General features: G+C 36.9%; 1 protein-coding gene across 1 annotated transcript; it reads left to right on the top strand.

Moving 5' to 3' along the window:
* Positions 1-1,709: 1,709 nt before the first annotated feature.
* Positions 1,710-24,883, top strand: CLEC2A (C-type lectin domain family 2 member A). The gene is made up of 4 exons (XM_050747565.1): positions 1,710-1,764; positions 15,236-15,402; positions 21,320-21,423; positions 24,769-24,883. The coding sequence occupies exons 1-4, from the start codon at positions 1,710-1,712 to the stop codon at positions 24,881-24,883; spliced, it is 441 nt and encodes a 146-aa protein (XP_050603522.1).

The raw sequence follows: 24,883 nt of genomic DNA, 5'->3' as shown, positions 1-24,883 counted from the left end.
AAGAAGTAAATAATAACATCATATACTGGGAAAGAACATTTGCAAAACATATATACAATGAGTGACTCATATCCAATATTCAAAAAGAACTCATAACTTAATAATAGGCAACCCAATCAAAAACTGGCAAAGTATTGCACAAACATGTCACCAAGGAAGACATATGATCAATGTGAGGAAGATGCTCAACATGATTAGTCGCTAGAAGAATGTAAACTGAAACCCTGAAACCATATGAAAGATCAATACATATGTATTAGAAGAGCTAAAATTAAAAGAGATAGACAATAACACGTGGTGTTGAAGATGTGAAGTAACTGGAACTCTCATATATTGTTGAAGGAAACTGAATCTCATACACTTACTTTGGAAAAACAGTTTGACAGCTTTTTATAAAGATAGACATATTTATATGATACAGCAATTCAACTTCTGGGAATTTATCCAAGAGAAAACTTGCCCACACAAACGTGCTTGTTTACAGCAGTTTCATACATAATAGTCACACCCTAGAAACAAAAGTCCATCAACTGGTGATCGAACAGATAATTTCTGTTATAACGTACAATAGGAATACTACTAGGAAATAAAAGGGAATGAACTATTTACATGCCCAACAACTTGAGTGAATCTCAAAAGCATTATAAATGAAATAAGCCAGACAAGACACCACATATTATATAATATAGTGTAAATTTCTTAAAATTCTGTGAAAGGTGGCTCACGCCCGTAATCCCAGGACTTTGGGTGACGGAAGCCAGAGGATCACTTAAGCCCAGGAGTTCGAGAAAAGTCTGGACAATATAATGAGACCTAGTCTCTACAAAAAATAAAATTAGCAGGGTATGATGGCGCCTGACTGTAGTCCCAGCTACTTGGGTGGCTAGGGCAGGAGGATTGCTTGAGCCAAGGAGGTCAAGGTTGCAGTGGGCCAAGTTTTCCCCACTGTACTCCAGCCTGGGCAACACAGTGAGACCCTGTCTCAAAAAAAAAATTGTCATGAAAGGAAAAACTATGTTGATAGAAAGCAAATTAATGCTTGCCAGGATCCAGGGTCAGGAAAGATAGTGATTACAAAAGGAAAAAAAAGAAAGATGATGGAAACTCTCCATAGCATGGTTGTTGCAGTGTTTACGTGATTGACTTCATGATCCTTTTGTTATGGATGAGTTAATTTTTTTTTTTTTTTTTTTTTTTTTTTTTTTTTTTTGAGACGGAGTCTCGCTCTGTCACCCAGGCGGGAGTGTAGTGGCCGGATCTCAGCTCACTGCAAGCTCCGCCTCCCGGGTTCACGCCATTCTCCTGCCTCAGCCTCCCGAGTAGCTGGGACTACATTAGCTGGGACTACAGGCGCCCGCCACCTTGCCCGGCTAGCTTTTTGTATTTTTTAGTAGAGACGGGGTTTCACCGGGTTAGCCAGAATGGTCTCGATTTCCTGACCTGGTGATCCGCCCGTCTCGGCCTCCCAAAGTGCTGGGATTACAGGCTTGAGCCACCGCGCCCGGCCAGATGAGTTAATTTTTAAATTCCTTCCCTAAACTAACAAGTCTGCCTACTTTTATCTTTGATCTAGAATTAGTACTAATTTTTTTCATTTGGATTGCGTAAGAGCCTCTTTTGACTGAAGCTTTCTCAGCGCCTAAGTAAGTGATGTACATAAAAGACCTTGCACTGCTTTCCTGCTGATCTCCATCAGTTAGCACCTCGTCATGATTAATCCAGAGCTGCGGGATGGCAGACCTGATGGCTTCAGACGTCGGACAAGTAAGTTTTACAGAGTGAATGAGAAGGAAGTAAAGGAAAGATAAAATACAGGACAGCTTAAAAATGTGGACTCTTTACTTACGCTGAAAGTCTACTAAAGTGAGGCATGGGGAAGCACTTCTGGAGGATTGTGGAAGCCTCCTAGAGCATGTAGAGTTTTACGCCCGCAAGAGAGGGTATAAGCTTGTGTGTAGGAAGGTTTGGGGGAGAATTTTATGGTACGTGTATTATATCTCAATAAGGATGTTTTTAAAATGTACTTTCACAGGAAAAAAATTGCTTAACACTTTTATACAGAATAAAAAGCAAATGCTTCACTCTGGAAGGAGGCTTGGCGATTGTGACTTAATGAGACTGAAAAGAACTTTTCAAAAAGTGTAAGATTCAGCTAAGGCTAACAATGGAGTTGGTTTTCAGTGGATTGAAACATAAACAAACCAATAAATAAAAACAAGGTACACATACAAACGCCCTCCATTCACAATAGTTCAGAGGGTTTATGTTAAAGAAAACAAATGAATAGTATGCCAAATGACTGGAATAGGAAGCCTGCCAAAACTTTAAGATAAAGACAGTGAAGAGATAAAAAGTAAAATCTTGAAATCAGTTACGGACTCCAGCTGAAACCTCTGTTAAAGTTTACTGGTATGAATTCCCAGGACAACTGGGATAATTCTCTTAATAAGAAGTAAGCCTGATACTCTTAAAGTTTGAAGAGACCTCAGTAGCTACCTAATAAAATTTTTCATCTACCGTGCCATTTCTAGCTATAGCACTTCTAGCAGCCTAGACTAGAATGTTTTCAGTAATAACATCTCTCAGTCTTAGAAGACTTTCCATTTTAATTTAGGGACGTTCTAGTTAGAAGTTTCTTTAGGGTAAGGTTAAATTTACCTCCTCGTATATTCTAACTATCGGTCATAGTTACGAACTCTTGATCTATGAAAACTTTATGAGAAAATTTTTTTAAGTTATTCTAAATTTTACACAACTGGACATTAGTATTACAAAAAGAAATAAGATTCCATTCCTTTATCCAAATAAATTAGTCAGGCTTGTCTGGGTAACAGATTTAAGAATTTAGAGAGTATAAAGTGGAAGAAAATTTGTCTCATTGCATAACGAAAAGAGGCAAAATATGAAGGATTTACTGAAAGATTATGAGAAAACCGGACTGCAGGAATCATTAGAACATCTATTTTGAGAATTTAATTGAAGCATAATAAAAATGTTCCAAAAGAAAAGAAATAAAATGAAGAAGAGCCAAGAACGCAATAAAAACCAAGAGAAAATAATAGTTATAGAAATATAATCTTTGAAATAAAGAACATTTTGAGGAGTTAATTAGTAGAATGGATGCTGATTAAGAATGAATAAGACCTAGGAGACGCTATTATAAACATGACAGAAAAGAAAACAGAAAATATAAAATAAAAGCTGAAAGATATGAAAAATAGAAGTAGAAATGCTACCTTCTAGATAAGAAGAATCTGAAACGGAGAGAGAGAGAAAAAGAATAGTGGGTAGGAAATATTTGAAGAAATAATATTCCAACTTCTAAAATTAATAAAAGCCAAACACCTTTTGAAACTTCAAAAGTGTGCAAACAAAATAGATAAGAAAAAACATGTATCTTGGCACAATGGAGTGAAATAAAAATATACAAAATAAAAAATAGAGGTAACAGGAGATGTTAATGAAAAAGAGAAGAAATGAGAAGGATAACAAATCAAATGGTGGCTATTAGAAAAGACTAAAGAACAAGATGTCTAAAAGTTTGCAGAAGAAGATACATTAAACAAAATGTCAAAAAAGTACAAATAATCACAAAAACCACAAATACTAAAATGTAATAAAACATTATGGAAATAATTCATCAATCATTATGGGGCAAACTCTGTTGTCTTAAAAATTTATATATTGAAGCTCTAACCCCCTCTACCTCAGAATGTGACCTGGTTTGGTGATAGTGTCTCCACCACATTAAAATTAGGTCGATAGGGTGGGCCCTAATGTAATATTACTGGTGTTTGCATAAAAAAGAAAAATTTAGAGACAGACCCATTTACAGGGAGAATGCCATCTTCAAGCCGAGGAGAACAGCCTGGAACAGATTCTTTCCTTACAGGATTCATAAGGAACCCATCCTACCAGCATCTTAATTTCAGACTTCTTGTCTCCAGAACTGTATGACAATGCATTCCTGTTCATTTTAGCCGCCCAGTTTGTGACAACGTATTAGGGCAGACCTAGCAAACTAAAACATTAATGCATTTATAAATATAAGAAAAAGAACAGGGAGGTCTAAAAAATATAAAATGCAACGAGAATAAATAAATAATTGTAGAACTATAGAAATTAAAAATAAATAAATTGAAAAGGCAACTAAAATAGAGTGATCTACTGATCTTTCAAGAAATAGCTAATTTTTGTATTGGACATCTTGCTTCAAAAAATAGCAAAATGAGAAATTTACCCCAACTTAATAGACTTTTTGATTTCTAAACAAGGTCAGAACAAGACAATAAGAAACAGACTCATCGTCTTATGAAATTAGAAATAGAAATCCCAAGAAAATATTTATTTACTATATACAACAAAGCAGTTAAAAATTCATATTTAAGTGGATTTATCTTAGGAGTGCTTTGATATCAGAACAGCAGTGCAAGCTATCCCATTAAAAATTTTTGAAAGTCCACACGATTATTCAGTAAGTGTATTTGATAACAACAAGAAAACATTTGACAACATTCAATGTCTGAGATAAGTTCCTCTTAAGAAACTAGGAATAGAAAAATTCTTTTTTAAATTGCTAATGTTGTATGTTAAATTTATACAGCATTTTTACAGTGCTTAATAATGAAAATTTAAACATTCCATTTAAGATTAAAAACAAGAAAAAATGTTCACTGTAACTACTACTGTTTAGCGATAGTGTAGTATATGCTAAAGGTAGCCAGTGATATAAGAAAACAAAGGGAATTATAAAGGAAAAGGATTGCAATAGAAGAGTTGTATCTGCAATATTTTCAGATAATTTGATTATATAAAAATAAATACCAACAGAATCAACTAGAAAACTATTGGAAATAATACCAGAGTTCAACAAGGTTGCTTAAAAGTGCACATTTAACAAATCAATACTATTTCGGTATACTAGAAGTGTTGTTTTTATTTAGTTTTTTTCAGCATTTTTTGTTGTCACCATGAGAACAGTAGGGATGACTTCCAATCTATTGTAAATATCGCATGCCAGAGCAGGAATGAAGGACATGTATTTTAATTAAAAATAAAAACTGCTGAAGAGTTTTCCAAAACACTTATACATTTTTGTACTTCAACCAGTGGTGTATGTGTTTTGGGTGGTCTATATCCTGCTAACACTTGATACTGTCTGTCTTTTTCATTTTAACAGTACAAGTGACAAGTAGTCATATTCCATTGTGGTTTTATTTTGCATTTTGCTTGTGACTAATAATATGGAACATCTTTTATGTCCTTATTGGTCACTTGCGTGTATTCTTTTGTAAGTATTTGTTCAGTACTTTGGTTCATTTTTTTAATCAAGTTGTTTGTACTATATCTCTAAATTACAGACCTTTTAATATTTTCGATACTAGTCTTTCTAGTTGCATACATGTGTTGCAACTATTTTCTCTCAGTCTTGCATATTTATATTCACAACAGTGTCTTGTATTTTAAAATGGGCAGTTTTAAATTTCTTTCTTTCTTTCTTTCTTTCTTTCTTTTTTTTTTTTTTTTAAGACAGAGCCTCACTCTATCACCCAGGCTGGAGTGCAGTAGCACAATTCTGATCACTGCAGCCTCTGCCTCCTGGGTTCAAGTATTCTCTTGCCTCAACCTCCCGAGTAGCTGGGATTACAGGTGCCTGCCTCCATGCCTGGCTAATTTTTTGTATTTTTAGTAGAGAAGGGGTCTCACCATGTTGGCCAGGCTGGTCTCAAATTCTTGACCTCAGGTGATCCACCCGCCTTGGCCTCCCAAAGTGCTGGGATTACAGGCATGAGCCACCATGCCTTGCACTTAAATTTCAATTAAATTCAATTTATTATTTTCTTTTAATTTTACACTGTACTTTCTCTTCTCTCTCTAAGACATCTTTACTAATTCTCATGGTCACAAAATTTATTTTATGTGTTTTAGAAATTTTATGGTTTCAAGTTTTATGTTCAGGTCAATGAAATGTCTTAAATACATTTTGTAAAATGATGTTATAGTACGGTAAAGTCTTTTTTTCTCAGTTGTTTCAATACCATTTGTGTGAGACGTGGCTTTGCCCATAAATTACTCTTTCGAGTATCTGAAATTTGTGCAGTGGTTTTTGTCTTTTCCTCTTCCTTGTTCTTCATTTCTCCCTAATCTTGAGGAAAAAAAAAAAAACAACACATTTTGTATTTTCTATCTTTAGCTATTGTTTCTCTTGATGTAAGATAAATTACCAAACTCTTCTTCTTATCAAACATTCTCTTTGTAAACATCTTAGAATCTGGCTTCTCTCAATCTCTTCTTGAAGTTACTTTGTTGCACATTATCTGTTGTCGGGTGATCATGAAAACTAATAACTTTTAGTTTTCATTCACTAAGGCTGCTTTAAGCTCTGAAGAAAGAGAGAAAGCCTATGACTTCTTTTTAAATTTTTCTTTCTTCGAGTCCTGTTTTCTAATACTTAAACATATGTTTGTATATGTACATGTATATTTACATACATATAAAGCATATATATGCATATAGGCATGCATACATATATGTATATATAATCTGTGTTTATGCACATATGTACTATATGCACATATAGTCATGCACGGCAGAACAATGTTTTGGTCAGTGACAGATTGCATAATGACAATCGTCCCATGAGATTACAGTGAAGCTGCCCTGTAAAGATGTACCGTTTTTGATCTTTTATATGGTATTTTCACTGTACCTTTTCTATGTTCAGATGCAAGTATTTAGCATTGTGTTATAATTGTCTGCAGTAATTAGTACAATAACATGCTATCCAGGTTTGTAGTCTAGGAGCAACAGTCTGTCATATATAGCCTAGGTGTTAGTAGGCTGTACCGTCTAAGTTTGTGTAAGCACAGTCTATGATGTTCCCACAATGACACAATCACCTACAGGCACATTTCTCAAAATATCTCTCCATTGTTAAGCTATGCATGACTGTACACACACACACACACACACACACACACACACACACATTCTTCCTAGATTGTTTCTACATCTACTAATCATATATCAGCTACAATTACTTTATCATTAATAGAATTATTATTTGTTCTTAACCTCACAGCATTTCCATGAGTGTCAAATCCTCAGTCCTCTCTAATTTTTTTTGCTTACCACAAATAAATAAATTACTGCTTTTATCTTGAATATTCTCTTGCTGAAACACATTGTTTCTTTCCTCCATGGCTTAAAGAATAAAGAAAAAATGTATCTCTCATTTAAGGTCTTCTGTCACGACCTTATGACTCCTTTCTTTCCTGTCTTCAATTCTACTGCCTTATATATCTGTTATAAACATTTGTTCTAATCATGGACCTTTTGATGATCTTTGTGCTTTTTTGCTTACAATCCCCCATTCAAACTATTTCTACCTTTTGAGTAACCTTTCCTTTCTTTCCTCATTCCCCCAAGACTAAGTGATTTCTCCACTCACCACTCTTTCCAGCTGAACAGCTATAGCAATCATTTTTTGGTACTTACCTTCCTTGTACTTTGTGATGGTTTGCTATCCTTTGTTATTTTGAGATGTATATACTTGATTGAGGGTTTCCTGATTAACAATTATAGGAGAGGAATACACCAGTAATAATATCCAGTGCTTATTCAGAAATTTTATAATATGTGTTGATTTAATTTGCAGTTTGCAACTTTAAACCAAACTGGAAGATTTGCCTTTGTGTGTGCTTCGTGATTATTTTTGCAGCTTGCATTATTATGATAGGTGAGTGGTTTAATTCATACACTTTCTATGGTTCTTCACACCTGATGGGTCTATGTATATCTCACATTTAACTCCAAATCTCCCAGATCTAGAGTGATTAAGGGTTTTGTAGACACTTGTACTCAAGTTTTTACCAGTTCAACATTTTTTACCATAATCCTTGCCTCTCCTCAAAACACTCTCAGTTTTACAGTAGAATTATGTTCTTGACTTTATAGTCCTTGACGCTTAAGAAAAATAATCTTAAATTCTTAGATGACCACCAGATGGCAACAGCAATAGCTATGTTACTGAAATGCCAGGGGTTCAGTCTAGGTCCCATTGCCCACGGCACAGAAAGCCAATCCCGGAGACAATGACTACTGCCAGGGAAATAGGATTTTTATTTGGGTGGTGTCAACAGGGAGAATGGGAGATCAGTCTCAAATTCGCCTACCAACTGACTAAAATTAGGGGTTCATGTAGCAGGAAAGAAAGGTAACTATTTGTGAGAAAACAAGAATTAGGGAAAGATAACGAGGATGTTAGGCCTGGTCAACAGGAATTAGGGAGGGATAGGGAAGAAGAGTCGGTCAACAGGGAACAGGTGGTGGGTGAGGCAATCATGATGGTGAGGAGTCCGTGGTCTGGAAGTGGTGATCTGGTGACTTTCAGTTTCCTGTTACTATCTGCGAGGCCTAAAGATCAGATGCCTAAAGAAGGAACTCAAATAAGACAAATTTAAGTTTCAAGTTTTAAAACTAGGAGGATCTATGTCTATATCTATTAAAAAAAAAAAAAAAAACCCACATAACATCAGTTCTATGGGCTTGTTACAGATAATTTTCTTTTTAAGAGTTTGTGAATTAGTGAGCTAATGTTAAATATACTATACTCTGTTTTTTGAATTTAATCTTCATTAGGCTAGGATACAGGTACAAGAAAATCCATTTACAGACAAAAAATATACAGGATACAATAAGTAAGTTGCTTCTCACAAATAATACATTCCAGACCTAGGATCAAAAACCTTGGCTGTATAACTCTAATGCTTGATAAATTTTAAAAATCATGCAGCTCGACCTTCATAACTGTAGCATTCTTTTAATTTCTTTTTAATCAAGAGTAAGTTATGTCACTAATTGTTTGTTCTATAAAACATTTATTTATTTCTATTAGCTGGGAGGCAAAATTTTACCTCTACCTTCTCAGGGTTTTTCTGCTGGGCCTGAGAATGAAATTGGCACAAAACACATCAACTTGAGCAAAGCACATGTGTTTAGTTAATACAAGTTTGACGTGACATGCATGTCTTCCTTATGAAAGCCTAAGATGCAGGTAGAGTTGAGCACTTATATATTGAATTCAACAAATGGTAATAAATTATTAAAATGTGGCAACACAAAGGGGCTTGATCTAGGGTAATTACTTGGGTGGAAAAGTGACCAGAAAGACAAATGTTAAATTAACAAATGTTGTTTGTACATATTGCCTTTGGCCTCAACTACCTATCCTTGATTATAAGAATGTTACTTTCCCTCTGGTATAGAGAGGACATCTTCCACGTAGGTATTTTATCTCCTGCTTATAAGAAAAAGAAGGAAGCTTAGAGTGTTTTGTCTTGCATCTGCTGTTTTAAAAGTGCCTTTAACTCAAAAGAGTCTATATGCCAGACTGACATATTTCGGGGCATCATGTTCTGAACTCCTTCACTATCGTATTAAGTTAAATGAAAAAAAATAAAGAAATAATGACATATGTGACCTGTTGGCAAGACTGTCTCATTGGAGTTGCAATATTTGTAAAAATGAAGTTAAATTTCCTCGGTTCTATGGGTTTATTTGGTGAAAAAGATCCAAAGGGAGAATTTAATTCCTGAGCCATGGCCAAATAGTCCCCAGCACTTGATTTTTCGTATGCATCGTGTGCTTAATTTAGCACTTAAATTTTGCTAAGTAGCACTGCTGTTTGTTTTGCTTTGTTTGCTTTGTTTTGTTTTCCTTTGGTTTGGTTTGATGTGGATGGGTTTGGCTTTGGTCATTCTCAAAAACGCTGATTGTCTTCTTGTTTATAGTCTCTTCTGTCAGTGTAGTCTTAGAGCTTAATGTTACTGGTGATTAAACATCTGGAAGTTAAGTGTAGACAAAAGTTTCTACAAGGAGTTTTTATATTCATTTATTCATTGATTTAAAAGAGCAGAAAGACAAAAGAAGACATTTATGTGGCCAGTAAACATATGAACAAAAGCTCATCATCACTGGTCAGTAGAGAAGTGCAAATCAAAACCACATGAGATACCATCTCAGGCCAGTTAGAATGGCGATCATTAAAAAGTCAGGAAACAACAGATTTGGCAAGGCTGTGGAGAAACAGGAACACGTTTACACTGTTGGTGGGAGTGTAAATTAGTTCAACCATCATGGAAGACTGTGTGGCAATTCCTCAAGGATCTAGAACCAGAAACACAATTGATCCACCAATCCCATTACTGGGTATATACCCAAAGGTTTATAAATCATTCTACTACAAAGACACATGCACACATATGTCTACTGCAGCACAATTTACAATGGCAAAGACTTGGAACCAAGTCAAATGTGCATCAGTGATAGACTGAATAAAGAAAATGTGGCAAATAAACACCATGGAACACTTTGCAGCTATTAAAAAGAATGAGTTCATGTCCTATGCAGGGACATGGATGAAACCAGAAGCCATCATCTTCATCAAACTAACACAGGAACAGAAAACCAAAAACCGCATGTTCTCACTCATAAGTGGGAGTTGAACAATAAGAATCCATAGACACAGGGATGCGAGCATCACACACTGGGACCTGTCAGAATGAGTAAGTTGTCTCTGACAAATGCTGCATTCCAGACCTAGGATCAAAAAACTTGTCTGTATAACTCTAATGCTTGATAAATTTTAAAAACCGTGCAGCTCAACCTCCATAATTGTAGCATTCCTTTAATTTCTTTTTAATCAAGAGTAAAGTTATGTCACTAATAGTTGTTCTATAACATTTATTTATTTATTAGTATTGGGAGGCAAAATTTTACCTGTACCCTCTCAGGGTTTTCTTTGTTTTTTTTCCTTTTTGTTTTTGCTGGGCCTGAGAATGAAACTGGCACAAGACACATCAACTTGAGCAAAGCATATGCATTTATTTAATATAAGTTTGACGTGACATGTATGTCTTCCTTATGAAAGCCGGAAGATGCAGTAAGAGTTGAACACTTATATACTGATTTAAACAAAGGGTAATGAATTGTGAAAATGTGGCAAGTCAAAGGGGCTAGATCTAGGGTAGTTAATTAGGTGGAAAAGTGACCAGAAGGATAAATGTTAAATTAACAAATGCTGTTTGTACACATTTTCTTTGGCCTCAACTACCAATCCTTCATTATAAGAATGTTCCTTTCCTTCTGGTATAAAGAGGATATTTTCATGTAGGTCGTATTTTATGTCCTGCTTATAAGAAAGAGAAGGAAGTCTAGAGTGTTTTGTCTTGCATCTGCTGTTTTAAAAGTGCCTTTAACTCCAAAAATTCTGTATGCCAGAGTGACATATTTCAGTTCTGAAATCCTTTACTATCATATTGTTTCATGAAAAAAACAACGAAATAATGGCATATGTGACCTGTTGCCAGACTGTCTCATGAAAGTTGCAATATGTGTAAAAATGAAGTTGTTGCATTTCCTCTGGCTACAATGGGTTTATTTTGTGAAAAGCATCCAAAGGTCGAATTTAATTCCTGAGCCATGTCCAAATAGTCCCCAGCACTTGATTTTCCATATGCATGCTATACTTAATTTAGCACTTACATTTGGCTAAGTAGCACTGCTGTTTGTTTTGTTTTCGTTTGGTTTGATTTGGTTTGGTTTGGTTTGATGTGGATGGGTTTGGTTTTGGTCATTCTCAACAATACTGATTGTCTTCTTGTTTACGGCCTCTTCTGTCAGTGTCTTAGAGCTTAATGTTATTGCTGTCTAAACATCTGGAAGTTTAATACAGACAAGAGTATCTACAAGAAGTTTTTATATTCATTTATTCATTGATTAAAAAGAGCAAACAGACAAAAGAAGGTATTTATGTGCCCAGTAAACATATGAAAAAAGCTCATCATCACTGGTCAGTAGAAAAGAGCAATTCAAAACCACATAGATACCATCTCAGGCCAGTCAGAATGGTGATTATTTACAAGTCAGGAAACAAGAGATGCTGGCAAGGCAGTGGAGAAACAGGAACACTTTTACACTGCTGGTGGGACTGTAAAGTAGTTCAAACATCGTGGAAGACGGTGTGGCGATTCCTAAAGGATTGAGGACCAGAAACACCATTTGACCCAGCAATCCCATTACTAGGTATATACCCAAACGTTTATAAATCATTCTACTATATAGACGCACACACACATATGTTTACTGCAGCAGTATTTACAATAGCAAAGTCTTGGAACCAAGTCAAATGCACATCAATGATAGACTGGATAAAGAAAATGTGGCACATACACAACATGGAACACTATGCAGCCATAAAAGAGAATGAGTTCATGTCCTTTGTAGGGACATAGATGAAGCTGGAAGCCATCATCTTCAGCAAACTAACACAGGAACAGAAAGCCAAACACCACATGTTCTCACTCATAAATTGGAATTGAGCAGTGAGAATACGTGGACATAGGGAGGGGAACATCCACACCAGGGCCTTTTGGAGCCTGACAGAATGATTAAGTTGCCTCTCACAAATAATTCATTCCAGACCTGGGATAGAAAAGCTTGTCTGTGTAACTTTAATGCTTGAAAAATGTTAAAAACCATGCAGCTCTACCTCCATAATTGTAGCATTCCTTTAATTTCTTTTTAATCAAGAGTAAGTTATGTCACTTAGAGTTATTCTATAAAACATTTATTTATTTCTATTACTTGGGAGGCAGAATTTTACCTCTACCCTCTGAGGGTTTTTCTACTGGGCCTGAGAATGAAATTGGCACAAGACACATCAACTAGAGCAAAGCACATGTGTTTACTAAATATAAGTTTGATGAGACATATATATCTTCCTTATAAAAGCCTAAAGATGCAGTTAGAGTTGAACACTTATATACTGAATTAAACAAAGGGTAATAAATTATGAAAATGTGGCAAGGTAAAGGGACTTGATCTAGGGTAAATAATTGGGTGGAAAAGTGACCAAAAAGATAAATGCTAAACTAACAAATGTTATCTGTACACATTTCCTTTGACCTCAATTACCTATCCTTGATTATAAGAATGTTACTTTCCCTCTGGTATAGAGAGGACATCTTCCACGTAGGTATTTTATCTCCTGCTTATAAGAAAAAGAAGAAAACTCAGAGTGTTTTGTCTTGCATCTGCTGTTTTAAAAGCGCCTTTAACTCCAAAGAGTTTATATGCCAGACTGACATATTTCAGTTCTGAAATCCTTTACTGTCATATTGTTTCATGAAAAACAATGAAATAATGTCATATGTGCCCTGTTGCCAGACTGTCTCATTAAATTTGCAATATGTGTAAAGATGAAGTTGATACAATTCCTCTAGCTACTATGGGTTTATTTTGTAAAAAGGATCCAAAGGTAGAATTTAATTCCTGAGCCATGGCCAAATAGTCTCCAGCACTTAATTTTCCATGTGCATGCTATGCTTAATTTAGCACTTAAATTTGGCTAGGTAGCACTGTTTGTTTTGGTTTGGTTTGATTTGGTGTGGTTGGTTTTGTTTGATGTGGATAGGTCTGGTTTCGATCATTCTCAAGAATACTTATAGTTTTCTTGTTTATAGTCTTTTCTGTCAGTGTATTCTTAAAGGTTAATGTTATTGCTGTCTAAACATGTGGAAGTTAAATATAGACAAGAGTTTCTACAAGAAGTTTTTATATCATTTATTCACTGATTAAAAAGAGCAGAAAGACAAAATAAGACATTTTTGTGTCCAGTAAACATATGAAAAAAAGCTCATCATCACTGGTCAGTAGAGAAATGAAATCAAAACCACATGAGATACCATCTCAGACCAGTCAGAATGGTGATTATTAACAAGTCAGGAAACAACAGATGTTGGCAAGACAGTGGAGAAATAAGAACACTTACACTGTTGGGACTGTAAATTAGTTCAACCATCGTGGAAGACAGTGTGGTGATTCCTCAAGGTTATAGAACCAGAAATACCATTTGACCCAGCAATCCCATTACTGGGTATATATCCAAAGGATTATAAATCATTCTGCTACAAAGACACACACACACACATATGTTTACTTCAGCAGTATTTACAATAGCAAAGACATGGAACCAAGTCAAATGTGCATCAGTGATAGACTGGATAAAGAAAAGGTGGCACATATACACCATGGAACGCTATGCAGCCATAAAAGAGAATGAGTTCATGTCCTTTGCAGGGACATGGATGAAGCTGGAAGCCATCATCTTCAGCAAACTAACACAGGAACAGAAAACCAAACACCGCATGTTCTCACTCATAAGTGGGAGTTGAACAATGAGAATTCATGGACACAGGGAGGGGAGCATCACACACCGGGGCCTGTCAGGGGTAGGAGGTAAGGGGAGCTAGATCATTAGGACAAATATCTAATGCATGTGGGGCTTAAAACCTAGATGACGGGTTGATAGGTGCAGCAAACCACCATGGCACATGTATACCTATGTAACAAACCTGCACATTATTCATATTTACCCCAGAACTTAAAGTTTAAATTAAAAAAAAGACCAGAGAGAGAGTTGAAACACGTTATATTGTATATGCTGTGTAATAGCGTGTATCCACTTCTGAGCACTACAATAAGCAATAATAATAACTCATGATGAAGTAGGGAGTGCAGCCTTTGGAGTCTGCCCTACATTTGAGAAGTTACTTGACTCTTTACTACTCACATGAATTTATTCAAACATGTGGAATGCATGGACTTGTCTTATTCTAAATACTTAGCACCTAAATAAAACCATGAGACAGTAAATTTCCAAACAATGTGCTTTTTATTATTATTCCATATTCTTCAGCACTGGATGTTAATGAAATGAAACAAATGTTTCACTAATTCTTATGTTTCACCTATGTGCTGTCCTTTATGGCAAATTTCACTTTCCTAGCTTGGGTATTTTCATAGGTAAAGGAAAGCCTCCATTTCTTATCCTAACCTTTGAAGCATAAATTACATGCAGATCTCCAATCTACCTTGATTGCATAACTTATAGCTAAATTGTGTGCATTGTTTTTGCCAGGATGTCAGTACAGATTATGAGAAGCTAGTGGTTCCATTTCTCAAAATAGAAACCAGGAAAATAGATAAAATATGTATTGCTTGATCACTAAATGATCTTGCTTACAGACAGGGGAAATTAATTCATCCTTAGTCTAGGGGTGAAGCTAACTTACAGGCCTCAAACCACGGGAGCAAAAAGTAAAATTAATACACAGAATGAGTAGAAACAGTTTTTAACTTGTGCTTTATCTGATCATTTCTTTCTTTTTTTCAGTCAAATGGCCAAAATGTGATAAACGTGTGGCATGTTCAGGCGACTGGCTTGCAGTGAGAGAAAAGTGTTTCTATTTTTCTGATGATACCGGAAATTGGACAGCCAGTAAAATATTTTGCAGTTTGCAGAAATCAGAACTTGCTCAGATTGATACACAAAAAGATATGGTAAGGAAAGAGAAAAGTCTTCAGTAATTTCGGAGATTGTTTGTATAAAAACATGATAAAAACAAGAATAGCTAATACTATAATACTATTGATCCCTGAACAACATAGGTTTGAACGGTGTGGGTTCACTCATGCATGGATTTTCTTCCCTCTGCCACCCTTGAGAGGACAGCAAGAGCAACCACTCCTCTTCCTCCCCCTCCTCAGCCTACTCAATATGAAAACGAGGATGAAGATGTTTATGATGTCTCACCTTCACTTAATGAATAGTAAATATATTTTCTCTTTCTTACGAATTTCTTTTTTTTTTTTTTTTTTGAGATGGGGTCTCGCTCTGTCACCCAGACTGGAGTACAGTGGTGCGATCTCGCCTCACTGCAAGCTCCGCCTCCCGGGTTCATGCCGTTTTCCTGCCTCGGCCTCCCGAGTAGCTGGGACTACAGGCGTCCGCCACCACGCCTGGCTAATTTTTTGTATTTTTAGTAGAGATGGGGTTTCACCATGTTAGCCAGAATGGTCTCGATCTCCTGACCTTGCGATCTGCCTGCCTCGGCCTCCCAAAATGCTGGGATTACAGGCGTGAGCCACCGTGCCCGGCCCGATTTTCTTAATAACATCTTCTTTTCTCTAGATTCCTTTATGGTAAGAATACAGCATATTATTCAAATAACATAAAAATATGTGTCAATTTACTTTTATGTTATCGGTAAGACTTCCAGTCAACAGTAGGCTACTAGTGGCTAAGTTTTCTGTTTTTGTTTTTTGTTTGTTTGTTTTTAAGACAGGGTTCTCATTCTGTCGTCTAGGCTGTAGTGCAGTGGTGCAATCTCAGCTCACTGCAGTCTTGAACTCCTCGGCTCAAGCAATCCTCCCACCTCAGCCTCCTGAGTAGCTAGGACTACAGGTGTACACCACCTTGCCTGGCTAATTTTGTTTATTTTTTGTAGAGATGAGGTCTCACTATGTTGCCCAGGCTGGTCTCAAACTGGGATCATGCAATCATACTGCCTCAGCTTCCCAAAGTGCTAGAATTAGCATGAGCTACTGTTGCCCAGCATGGTTAACTTTTGAGGAGTCAAGTTATATACAGTCTTTTGATGACACAGGGAGTCAGTGCCCCTAACTGCCACATTGAGTCAACTGTATATGACAATATGTGCTAAACAGTGTTCTAAGCACTGAAACTATAAAAACTCATGTAATCTATCAACACCCATGAAGGAGTTATATAACTCTTCCTGCTTTAAAGATGAGGAAAGTCAGTCACAGAAATGTTATATAACCCAGTCAATGATACAGCCATAAGTTTTTGAACTGGGATTTGAACCCAGGCAAGATGACTAGTAATGCCATGTCCTTTACCACAATGCATACTATTTATGTGTCTAAATGTCTTCATTAAATGTTCTTAGATTATTAAGTCGATTATTTTTTAACCCTTTCCAATTTGCATTCTACCAAGCATAGACAGAAAAAATTAAAATAAAAAAATACAGCTCTTGGAATTTAGGGACAAAGATATGAAGGAAATATGTGCCCTTTGAAGAAGCAAGTGAATTAATGGAAGTAAAGAGGGCAAAGAATGAGACATGTGGACTCTCGGGACACAAAGTAGGAAAATAGATTAGTTTTTAAAGAATAGCTGGGGATTGGGGAGTGGCCAAGATGACCAACTAGAAGTAGCTGGTGTGCAAGGCTCTCACAGAGAGGAACTGAAGATGTGAGTAAATACAGCACTTTGAACTGAAACATCCAGGGTACACGCAATGGAACTAATCAAGGAAACAACTCAATCCATGGACAATGGAGAAAAGCAAAGCAGGTGAATGGCCAACCTGGGAGTGACATGGAGCCAGGGGAACCTCCCCTTGCCCAGGGAAGTGGTGAGTGAATGTGCAACCCCTGGAACCCATGCTGCTCCCATGGATCTTTGCAACCCTCAGGTCGGGAGATCCCCTTGTGAACCAGCTCCACCAGGGCCTTCAGTCTGACACACAGAGCTAAGCGGAGCCTCAGGAGAGCAGCTGCTCAGGCACATGCAGAGACCCGGGAGCCTTAGATAGCCAGGCTTTCCAGGCTTCCCAGCAAAAGTAGTTGCAACTCCAGCCAAGAGGGAGGTCAGACCCCCTGACACATCCCTAGTAAAGGAGCTGAATCCAGGGGGCTCAGCAGTGACATTCTGTAGGACCCTCTTCCATGGCAACTCACAGGATAGGACCCGCTAGCTTGGAGTTCTAGCCAGCCATCAATAACAGCATTGCACCTCCCTGAAACAGCTCCTAGAGGGAGATGGAGGCCACTACCTTTGCTGTTTAGGTGACTTAGCCATCCAGCCTTCAGGGTTTGGAGAATCCACGTTGACCAGGGGCGGAAGTGGCACCCCAATACAGCACAGCTGCTCTACAAAAAAGTGGCCAGACTGCTCTTGTAAGTGGGTAACAAATCCCATTCCTCCTCACTTTACAGGATCTCCAACCAGGGTCTTTAGCCGCCTCCTACAGGTGTGTTTGGGCCAGTAATAGGTGTGTGCCTCCCTGACACAGAGCTCACAGAGGGAGGGGCAGGCCACCTTCTTTGCTGTTTTGCAGGCTTCACTGTTGGTATCTACAGGGATCAGAAAATCTGAGGTGAATAGGGACTGCAGATGGCCACCAGCATACCACGGCAGGCCTGTGATAAAGTGGCCAGACCGTTACATGGGTGCCCATCTCCTTGTCTCCTCACCAGGAGGGTCTTCCAGGCCTGGGCCTCCAGCCCCCCCTTGCAAGAGCTATTGAGTCAGTAGCAGCTCTGGAATGTCCTGGACAGAGCCTCCAGAGGCAACTGAATACCCCTCTGCCGCTGCCTCTGCACTGGAACTGCCCTTGCTGCCCTCAGACTAATGAAGGAGCCAAGACTCTAAGTCTCTCATCCACATCTCCAACAAGTTGCAGGAGAAGAGGCCAGTCCATCTCCACAGGCTCTGCCCGCCCACCTTGTTCATCACCAGACATGGAACCCCCAGCATGGGCCCACAGCACAGACCCTCCATCCTGGGCTGATTGCACTGAATGATTGCTTAGTTGCATCTCTCTGGAGTGAAGCTCCCAGGAGAAAAGCCAAAGACCATTGGCCTTAACCACTACTAAGGTCTCTTCCATTGCTGCCTCCAAGTTGGGGAAGAAACAAACACTTTGATAACCCAAGAGCTGCAGTGGGCAGCCTAAGAGTGCCAAGCCGCAATCTACAGCCAGCACCCCAGAGGGAGAGAAACCCACATTTTCAGGACATTGAGAGAGAACAGAGCTGCAACTGTGAGGAAACATAAGGGAGCCACACAATCCAAGAGTCTCCCAACTGACAAATATGTCCAAGCGCCACCTCCTGGATCACACCTCAAAGCTTCAACACCAAAAATGTCTGACTAATACAATCCCTCTAAAACCAAAGACAAGACACCTTTAAATAAAGACCCTGCCCAAAGTTTCAGCCCTGTGAAAACATACAGAAAAGAGGTCTATTGACTGTACTTAATATACACTGCAGGTAAAGTAACACCCACATGCAGTGATGAGAGAGAATTAATAGTAACTGAAATAGCCAGAGTGTCATATGTTCTCGAAACAACTGTACCAGTTCTCCAACAAGAGTTCTTAACCAGGCTGAACTGGCTGGAATGACAGAAATCCAATGCTATTCCTATCAAACTACCAATGACATTCTTCACATAACTAGAAAGAAAAAATTATTTTAAAATTCATATGGAATCATTAAAGAGCCCAAATAGCCAAGGCTAAGCAAAAAGAATAAAGCTAGAAGCATCACATTACCTGATTGCAAACTACACTGCAGGGCTACAGTAACCAAAACAGCATGGTACAGGTACAAAAACAGGCACATAGACCAATGGAACAGAATAGAGCGCCCAGAAATAAGGCCACACAGCTATGACCATCTGATCTTTGACAAAGCTGACAAAAAGAAGCAATAGAAAAAGAACTCCGTATTTAATCAATTGTGCTGGAATAACTGGCTAGCTATATGCGAAAGATTGAAGTAAGACTCCTTCCTTATACCATACACAAAAATCAACTCAGGATGGATAAAAGACCTAAATGCAAAACCCCAAACTATAAAAAGTTTAGAAGAAAACCTAGGCCATACCATCCTGGACATTGAAACAGGCAAATTTCATGATAAAGACAACAAAAGCAATGATTAAAAAACAATGCAAAAATTGACAAATGGTATCTAATTAAACTTAAGAGTTTCTGCACAGCAAAAGAAACTATTAGCACAGTAAATAGCCAAACTACAGAATGGGAGAAAACTTTTGCAAGCTCGGCATCTGCTGAAAGTCTAATATCAACATCTATAAGGAACTTAAATTTACAAGAGGAAAACAACCCTATTAAAAGTGGTCAAAGGACATAAACAGACACTTTTTAAAAGAAGACATACATGCCACTAACAAACATGAAAAAAAGCTCAACATCATTGATGGTTAGAGAAATGCAAATCAAAACCACAATGAGATATCATCTCACACCAGTCAGAATGGATATTATTAAACAGTCCCAAACTATAGATGCTGGCGAGGTTACAGAAAAAGAACACTTATACACTCTTGATGTGAGTGAAAATAAGTTCTGCCATTGTGGAAAGCAGTGTGGCAATTCCTCAAAGAGCTAAAAGCAGAACTACAGTGGTTGCAGTGGTGTTTACATGATTGATTTATGATTCTTTTGTTATGGATGAGTTAATTTTTAAATATCTTTTCTAAACTAATCAGTCTGTCTACTTTTATTTTTGATCTAAAGTTAGTACTGACAGTTTCTATTTGGATTGGGTAAGACTTGCTTGTAATTAGTTAATTGTTCGTTTAAGACAGAAGTTTGTTCAGTGCCTATGTAAATGATGTACATAAAAAACTTTCCAGTTCTCTCCTATTGATCTCAATTAGCACACTGCTATAAATAACCCAGAACTATGTGATGGCAGATATGACAGATATAACTATTGGTTAATGGGCTTAATACTTGAGTGATGAAATAATCTGTAAAACAAACCTTTATGACACAAGTCTACCTATGTAACAAACCTTCACATATACCCCAGAACCTAAAATAAAAGTTAAAAGAACAAAAAGCTAATGAAAAGGTTTGTCACTTAACAGCAAAAATCCAACAGAGGAGTGACTAAACCCATCACTTAATAGATTTCATTGCAGTAAATTATATTCATATAGAAGTTAGTTTTATCTCTTATTATATTTAAAAAATACAATATCAGTGGCATTCATACTGTAGTATCTAATCAAAGTATTTTATCACTGGATTTCCCTATTCTCATAGTATTTATACTTTCCATTAAACTACTCCCCCTGCATCCCTTTTTTATGATTTTAGGAAAAGTGCCTGTGCACACAAAACATATATATAAGCATTAGTTCTCTATCATCCTTGAAGATGATGCTGTATGAGATCTCATAGAACCTGCTTAGGTCCTATATTGTCATCTAGGCAAATTTAACGTCAAATTAATTTATAGCCTATGTCATTCACTCTGTGACTAGAACATATGAATGGTTTAGGAATTTGAACTTGAAGGAAATAAAGTTAAATATGGTTTTTCCTTAATTTCTCACTTGAGACATGGGGGTTACCTTTAAAGATAATCAGAGTGTAGCTCGGAGTGTCAATGACTTGATTGTAGCACAACTATTTGGAGATACTTAAGATGCAAAAAAGCAAAATGAAAATCATTCTGATAAAACTAACCCAAATATCAACATCTGTGCCGTTTGTTGTTACAGAAGCATCAGGGAAGACAAATTAGAATGTGAATCCTAAAAGATAGAATAATTGGGGTGGGAAGCATGTTCAGCAATGTGCTGTAACATATTAAGTCATCGCTGATTCCCTTTGCTTTGTGAAAGGAATTTTTGAAGAGGTATGCAGGAACTGATATGCACTGGATTGGACTAAGCAGGAAACAAGGAGATTCTTGGAAATGGACAAATGGCACCACATTCAATGATTGGTGAGTTTCCAATGTATTAGGAATGTTCTAATTCTGGTGTGTCTTATGAAAAAATTTAAAGCATTTTGAGTTGTATTATTATAAACAAATCTATTTTCTATGTGTAATTAACTTTTCAGTCTCCAATCTATGACATAGGCCCCTTCACATTGAAGCACACCCTAGAGCAACCCATTTTCTTCTCACCTTGTTAAATAACACACAGTGAAATTTTCCATTTTTATTTTTATTTGTTATTTTATCTTTATTGTCAAGCTCTTGCTTGAGAATTAGTGCTCTTTTGCTAATTCAAATTTAATCATTCTGCAAATTTTAAGTCAAAACTCATGTATTACTTGTACTTCCTTCCAACTAAAGTTTCTATAAGATTTCTTTGTCTTTAAAGGGTTAAAGACTTTATAGTTGTCTTTAACATTTCAAATGCCCACCACAATGAATACTATTTATTTTTATTTATTTGTTGCTTATTTTATTTATTTTTATTTCTGTTAGCATTTCCTGGGTAGGTTAAAATTGTTTTTTTTGTTTTGTTTTGTTTTGTTTTTTGAGACAGTTTCGCTCTTTGTTTTGTTTTTTGAGACAGAGTTTCGCTCTTTTTGCCCAGGCTGAAGTGCAATGGCGCGATCTCGGCTCACCGCAACCTCTGCCTCCCGGGTTCAAGCGATTCTCCTGCCTCAGCCTCCCGAGTAGCTGGGATTACAGGCATGTGCCACCACCCCGGCTAATTTTGTATTTTTAGTAGAGACGGGGTTTCTCCATGTTGGTCAGGCTGGTCTTGAACTCCCGACCTCAGGTGATCCACCTGCCTCGGCCTCCCAAAGTGCTGGGATTACAAGCGTGAGCCACCGCGCCCGGCAAAATTGTTGAAAGTATTTCTTGGATTAAAATGGTTGAGGATTGTGTAGTTGTCTTTAGCTTTCCAAATGTTCATCATAAGCAATATTATATTTATTTTTTAAATTTTTGTTTATTTTTTATTTAGTTAAAATTTTTATTTATGTAACTGTTTCTTGGATACATATATATCTCTGCCTTATTATTTTAGTAAAGTGCTAAATTTAAAAAAAGCAACCAATAAAACAAATATTGAAATATGCAAGACAGGACAAATTATACTTATAAATAAGAAAAGATTTGGTTATCAACAAAGAAAATTAATAAAAAAATGTATATTTTTTATTTTACTGTAAGTTCTGGAATACAAGTGCAGAATGTGTAGGTTTGTTACATAGGTACGTGTGTGCCATGGTGGATTGTTGCACCTATCAATCCATCACCTAGGTTTGAAGCCCCACATGCATTAGCTACTTGTCCTAATGCTCTTCCTCCCCTTTCCCCCACCCCCTTCTGCCCCCAGTGTGTGTTGTTCCCCTTTCTGTGTCCATGTGTTCTCACTGTTCAACTCCCACTTATGAGTGAAAATATTCAGTGTTTGGTTTCCTGTTCCTGTGTTAGTTTGCTGAGGATGATGGTTTCCAGATTCATCCATGTCCCTGCAAAGGACATGAACTCATTCTTTTTTTATGGCTGAATAGTATTCCATGGTGTACATGTACCACATTTTTTTTAACCAGTCTATCTTTGATTTCCATTTGGGTTGATTCCATGTTTTTGCTATTGTAAATAGTGCTGCAATCAACATATGTGTGCATATGTCTTTATAATAGAATGATTTATATTCCTTTGAGTATATATCCAGTAATGGGATTGCTGGGTTAAATGGTATTTCTGGTTCTAGATCCTTGAGGAATCACCACACTGTCTTCTACAATGGTTGAACTAATTTACATTCCCACCAGCAGTGTGTAAGCAATCCTATCTCTCCACAGCCTCACCAGCATCTATAGTTTTTTGAGTTTGTAATAATTGCCATTCTGACTGGCATGAGATGGTATCTCATTGTGGTTTTGATTTACATTTCTCTAATGGTCAGTGATGTTGAGCTTTTTATTTCATGTTTGTTGGCTGCATAAATGTCTTATTTTGGGAACGGTCTGTTCATATCCTTTGCCTACTTTTTGATGTTTATTTTTTCTTATAAATTTATTTAAGTTCCGTGTAGATTCTGGATATTAGACTTTTGTCAGATGGGTAGATTGCAAAAATTTTATCCCATTCTGTTAGTTGCCTGTTTACTCTGATGATAGTTTCTTTTGCGGTGCAGAAGCTCTTTAGTTTAATTAGGTCCCATTTGTCAATTTTGGCTTTTGTTGCTTTTGACATTTTCATCATGAAGTCTTTGCCCATGCATATGTCCTGAATGATGTTGCCTAGGTTTTTTCCTAGGGGTTTTATGGTTTTGGCTTTTACATTTAAGTCTTTAATCCATCTTGAGTTAATTTTTGTATAAGGTGTAAGGAAGGGGTCCAGTTTTAGTTTTCTGTGTATGGATAGCCAGTTTTCCCAGCACCCTTTATTAAATAGGGAATCCTTTCTCCATTGCTTGTTTTTGTCAGGTTTGTCAAAGTACAGATGGCTGTAGATGTGTGGCATTATTTCTGAGGTCTCTGTTCTGTTCCATTGGTCTATATGTCTGTTTTGGCACCAGTACCATGTTGTTTTGGTTACTGTAGCCTTGTAGCATGGTTTGAAGTCAGGTAGCATGATGCCTCCAGCTTTGTTCTTTTTGTTAAGGATTGTCTTGGCTATACAGGCTCTTTTTTGGTTTCGTATGAAAGTTAAAGTAGTTTTTTTCTAATTCTGTGGAGAATGTCAAAGGTAGTTTGATGGGAATTGCATTGAATCTATAAATTACTTTGGGCAATATGTCCATTTTCACAATATTGATTCTTTCTATCCATGAGGATGAAATGTAAAAAACAATATTGTCAGCAGTCTCTTAGGTTTCTATTGCAGTATGTTTCAAAAGTACCAAGCAAATATAAATCTTATTTTTACTCTTTGAAAAAGTACATTTACTAAAATTATGCCAGAAAACTGATATCTTAAATTTCAGGAATCTTTGAATTTGGCAACTCTCTCTTTCTTTGCATATAGATAGAAAGAAGAAAGGAAGAAAGGAAGGAAGAACAGAAGCAAGCAAGGAAGGAAGAATAGAAGGAAAGAAGGGTCTTACCCCTGTCTTTGTGTATCTATATGTGTCTATCTACCTATCTACACGTTGTTCTAAGTAGGGTTACAGATTTTAACTCCAACAAACACTTATGTCCAGTCTTATTTCCCTTAATATGCCAGATATTTTAATGTAGCATATGGTGATGAGTGGGTATATTTTCTGGGAGCTCAGTATTTGGTATAATATATTTAAAATCACTTTATTCTTAATTGTATTTTTGATTACAACTGTAAGTGGTTCCCAGACTGATTTAGAGTGTTCTTTTTCAGGTTTGAAATTATAGGGAACGGATCCTTTGCTTTCTTGAGTGCTGATGGAGTCCATAGTTCCAGAGGATTTATTGATATCAAGTGGATTTGCAGCAAACCTCAATATTCTTCATAG

Source organism: Macaca thibetana, chromosome 11, assembly GCF_024542745.1.
Source record: "Macaca thibetana thibetana isolate TM-01 chromosome 11, ASM2454274v1, whole genome shotgun sequence".
Lineage (NCBI taxonomy): Eukaryota > Metazoa > Chordata > Mammalia > Primates > Cercopithecidae > Macaca > Macaca thibetana.
This window is presented reverse-complemented; position numbering and strand designations above follow the sequence as displayed.

Excerpts from the sequence above, each read along its gene's own strand:
- CLEC2A (XM_050747565.1), top strand. The coding sequence starts at position 1,710 with ATGATTAATCCAGAGCTGCGGGATGGCAGACCTGATGGCTTCAGACGT. Across the intron at positions 1,765-15,235 it reads TGGCTTCAGACGTCGGACAA|TCAAATGGCCAAAATGTGAT; the intron begins GTAAGTTTTACA and ends TCTTTTTTTCAG. Across the intron at positions 15,403-21,319 it reads TTGATACACAAAAAGATATG|GAATTTTTGAAGAGGTATGC; the intron begins GTAAGGAAAGAG and ends GCTTTGTGAAAG.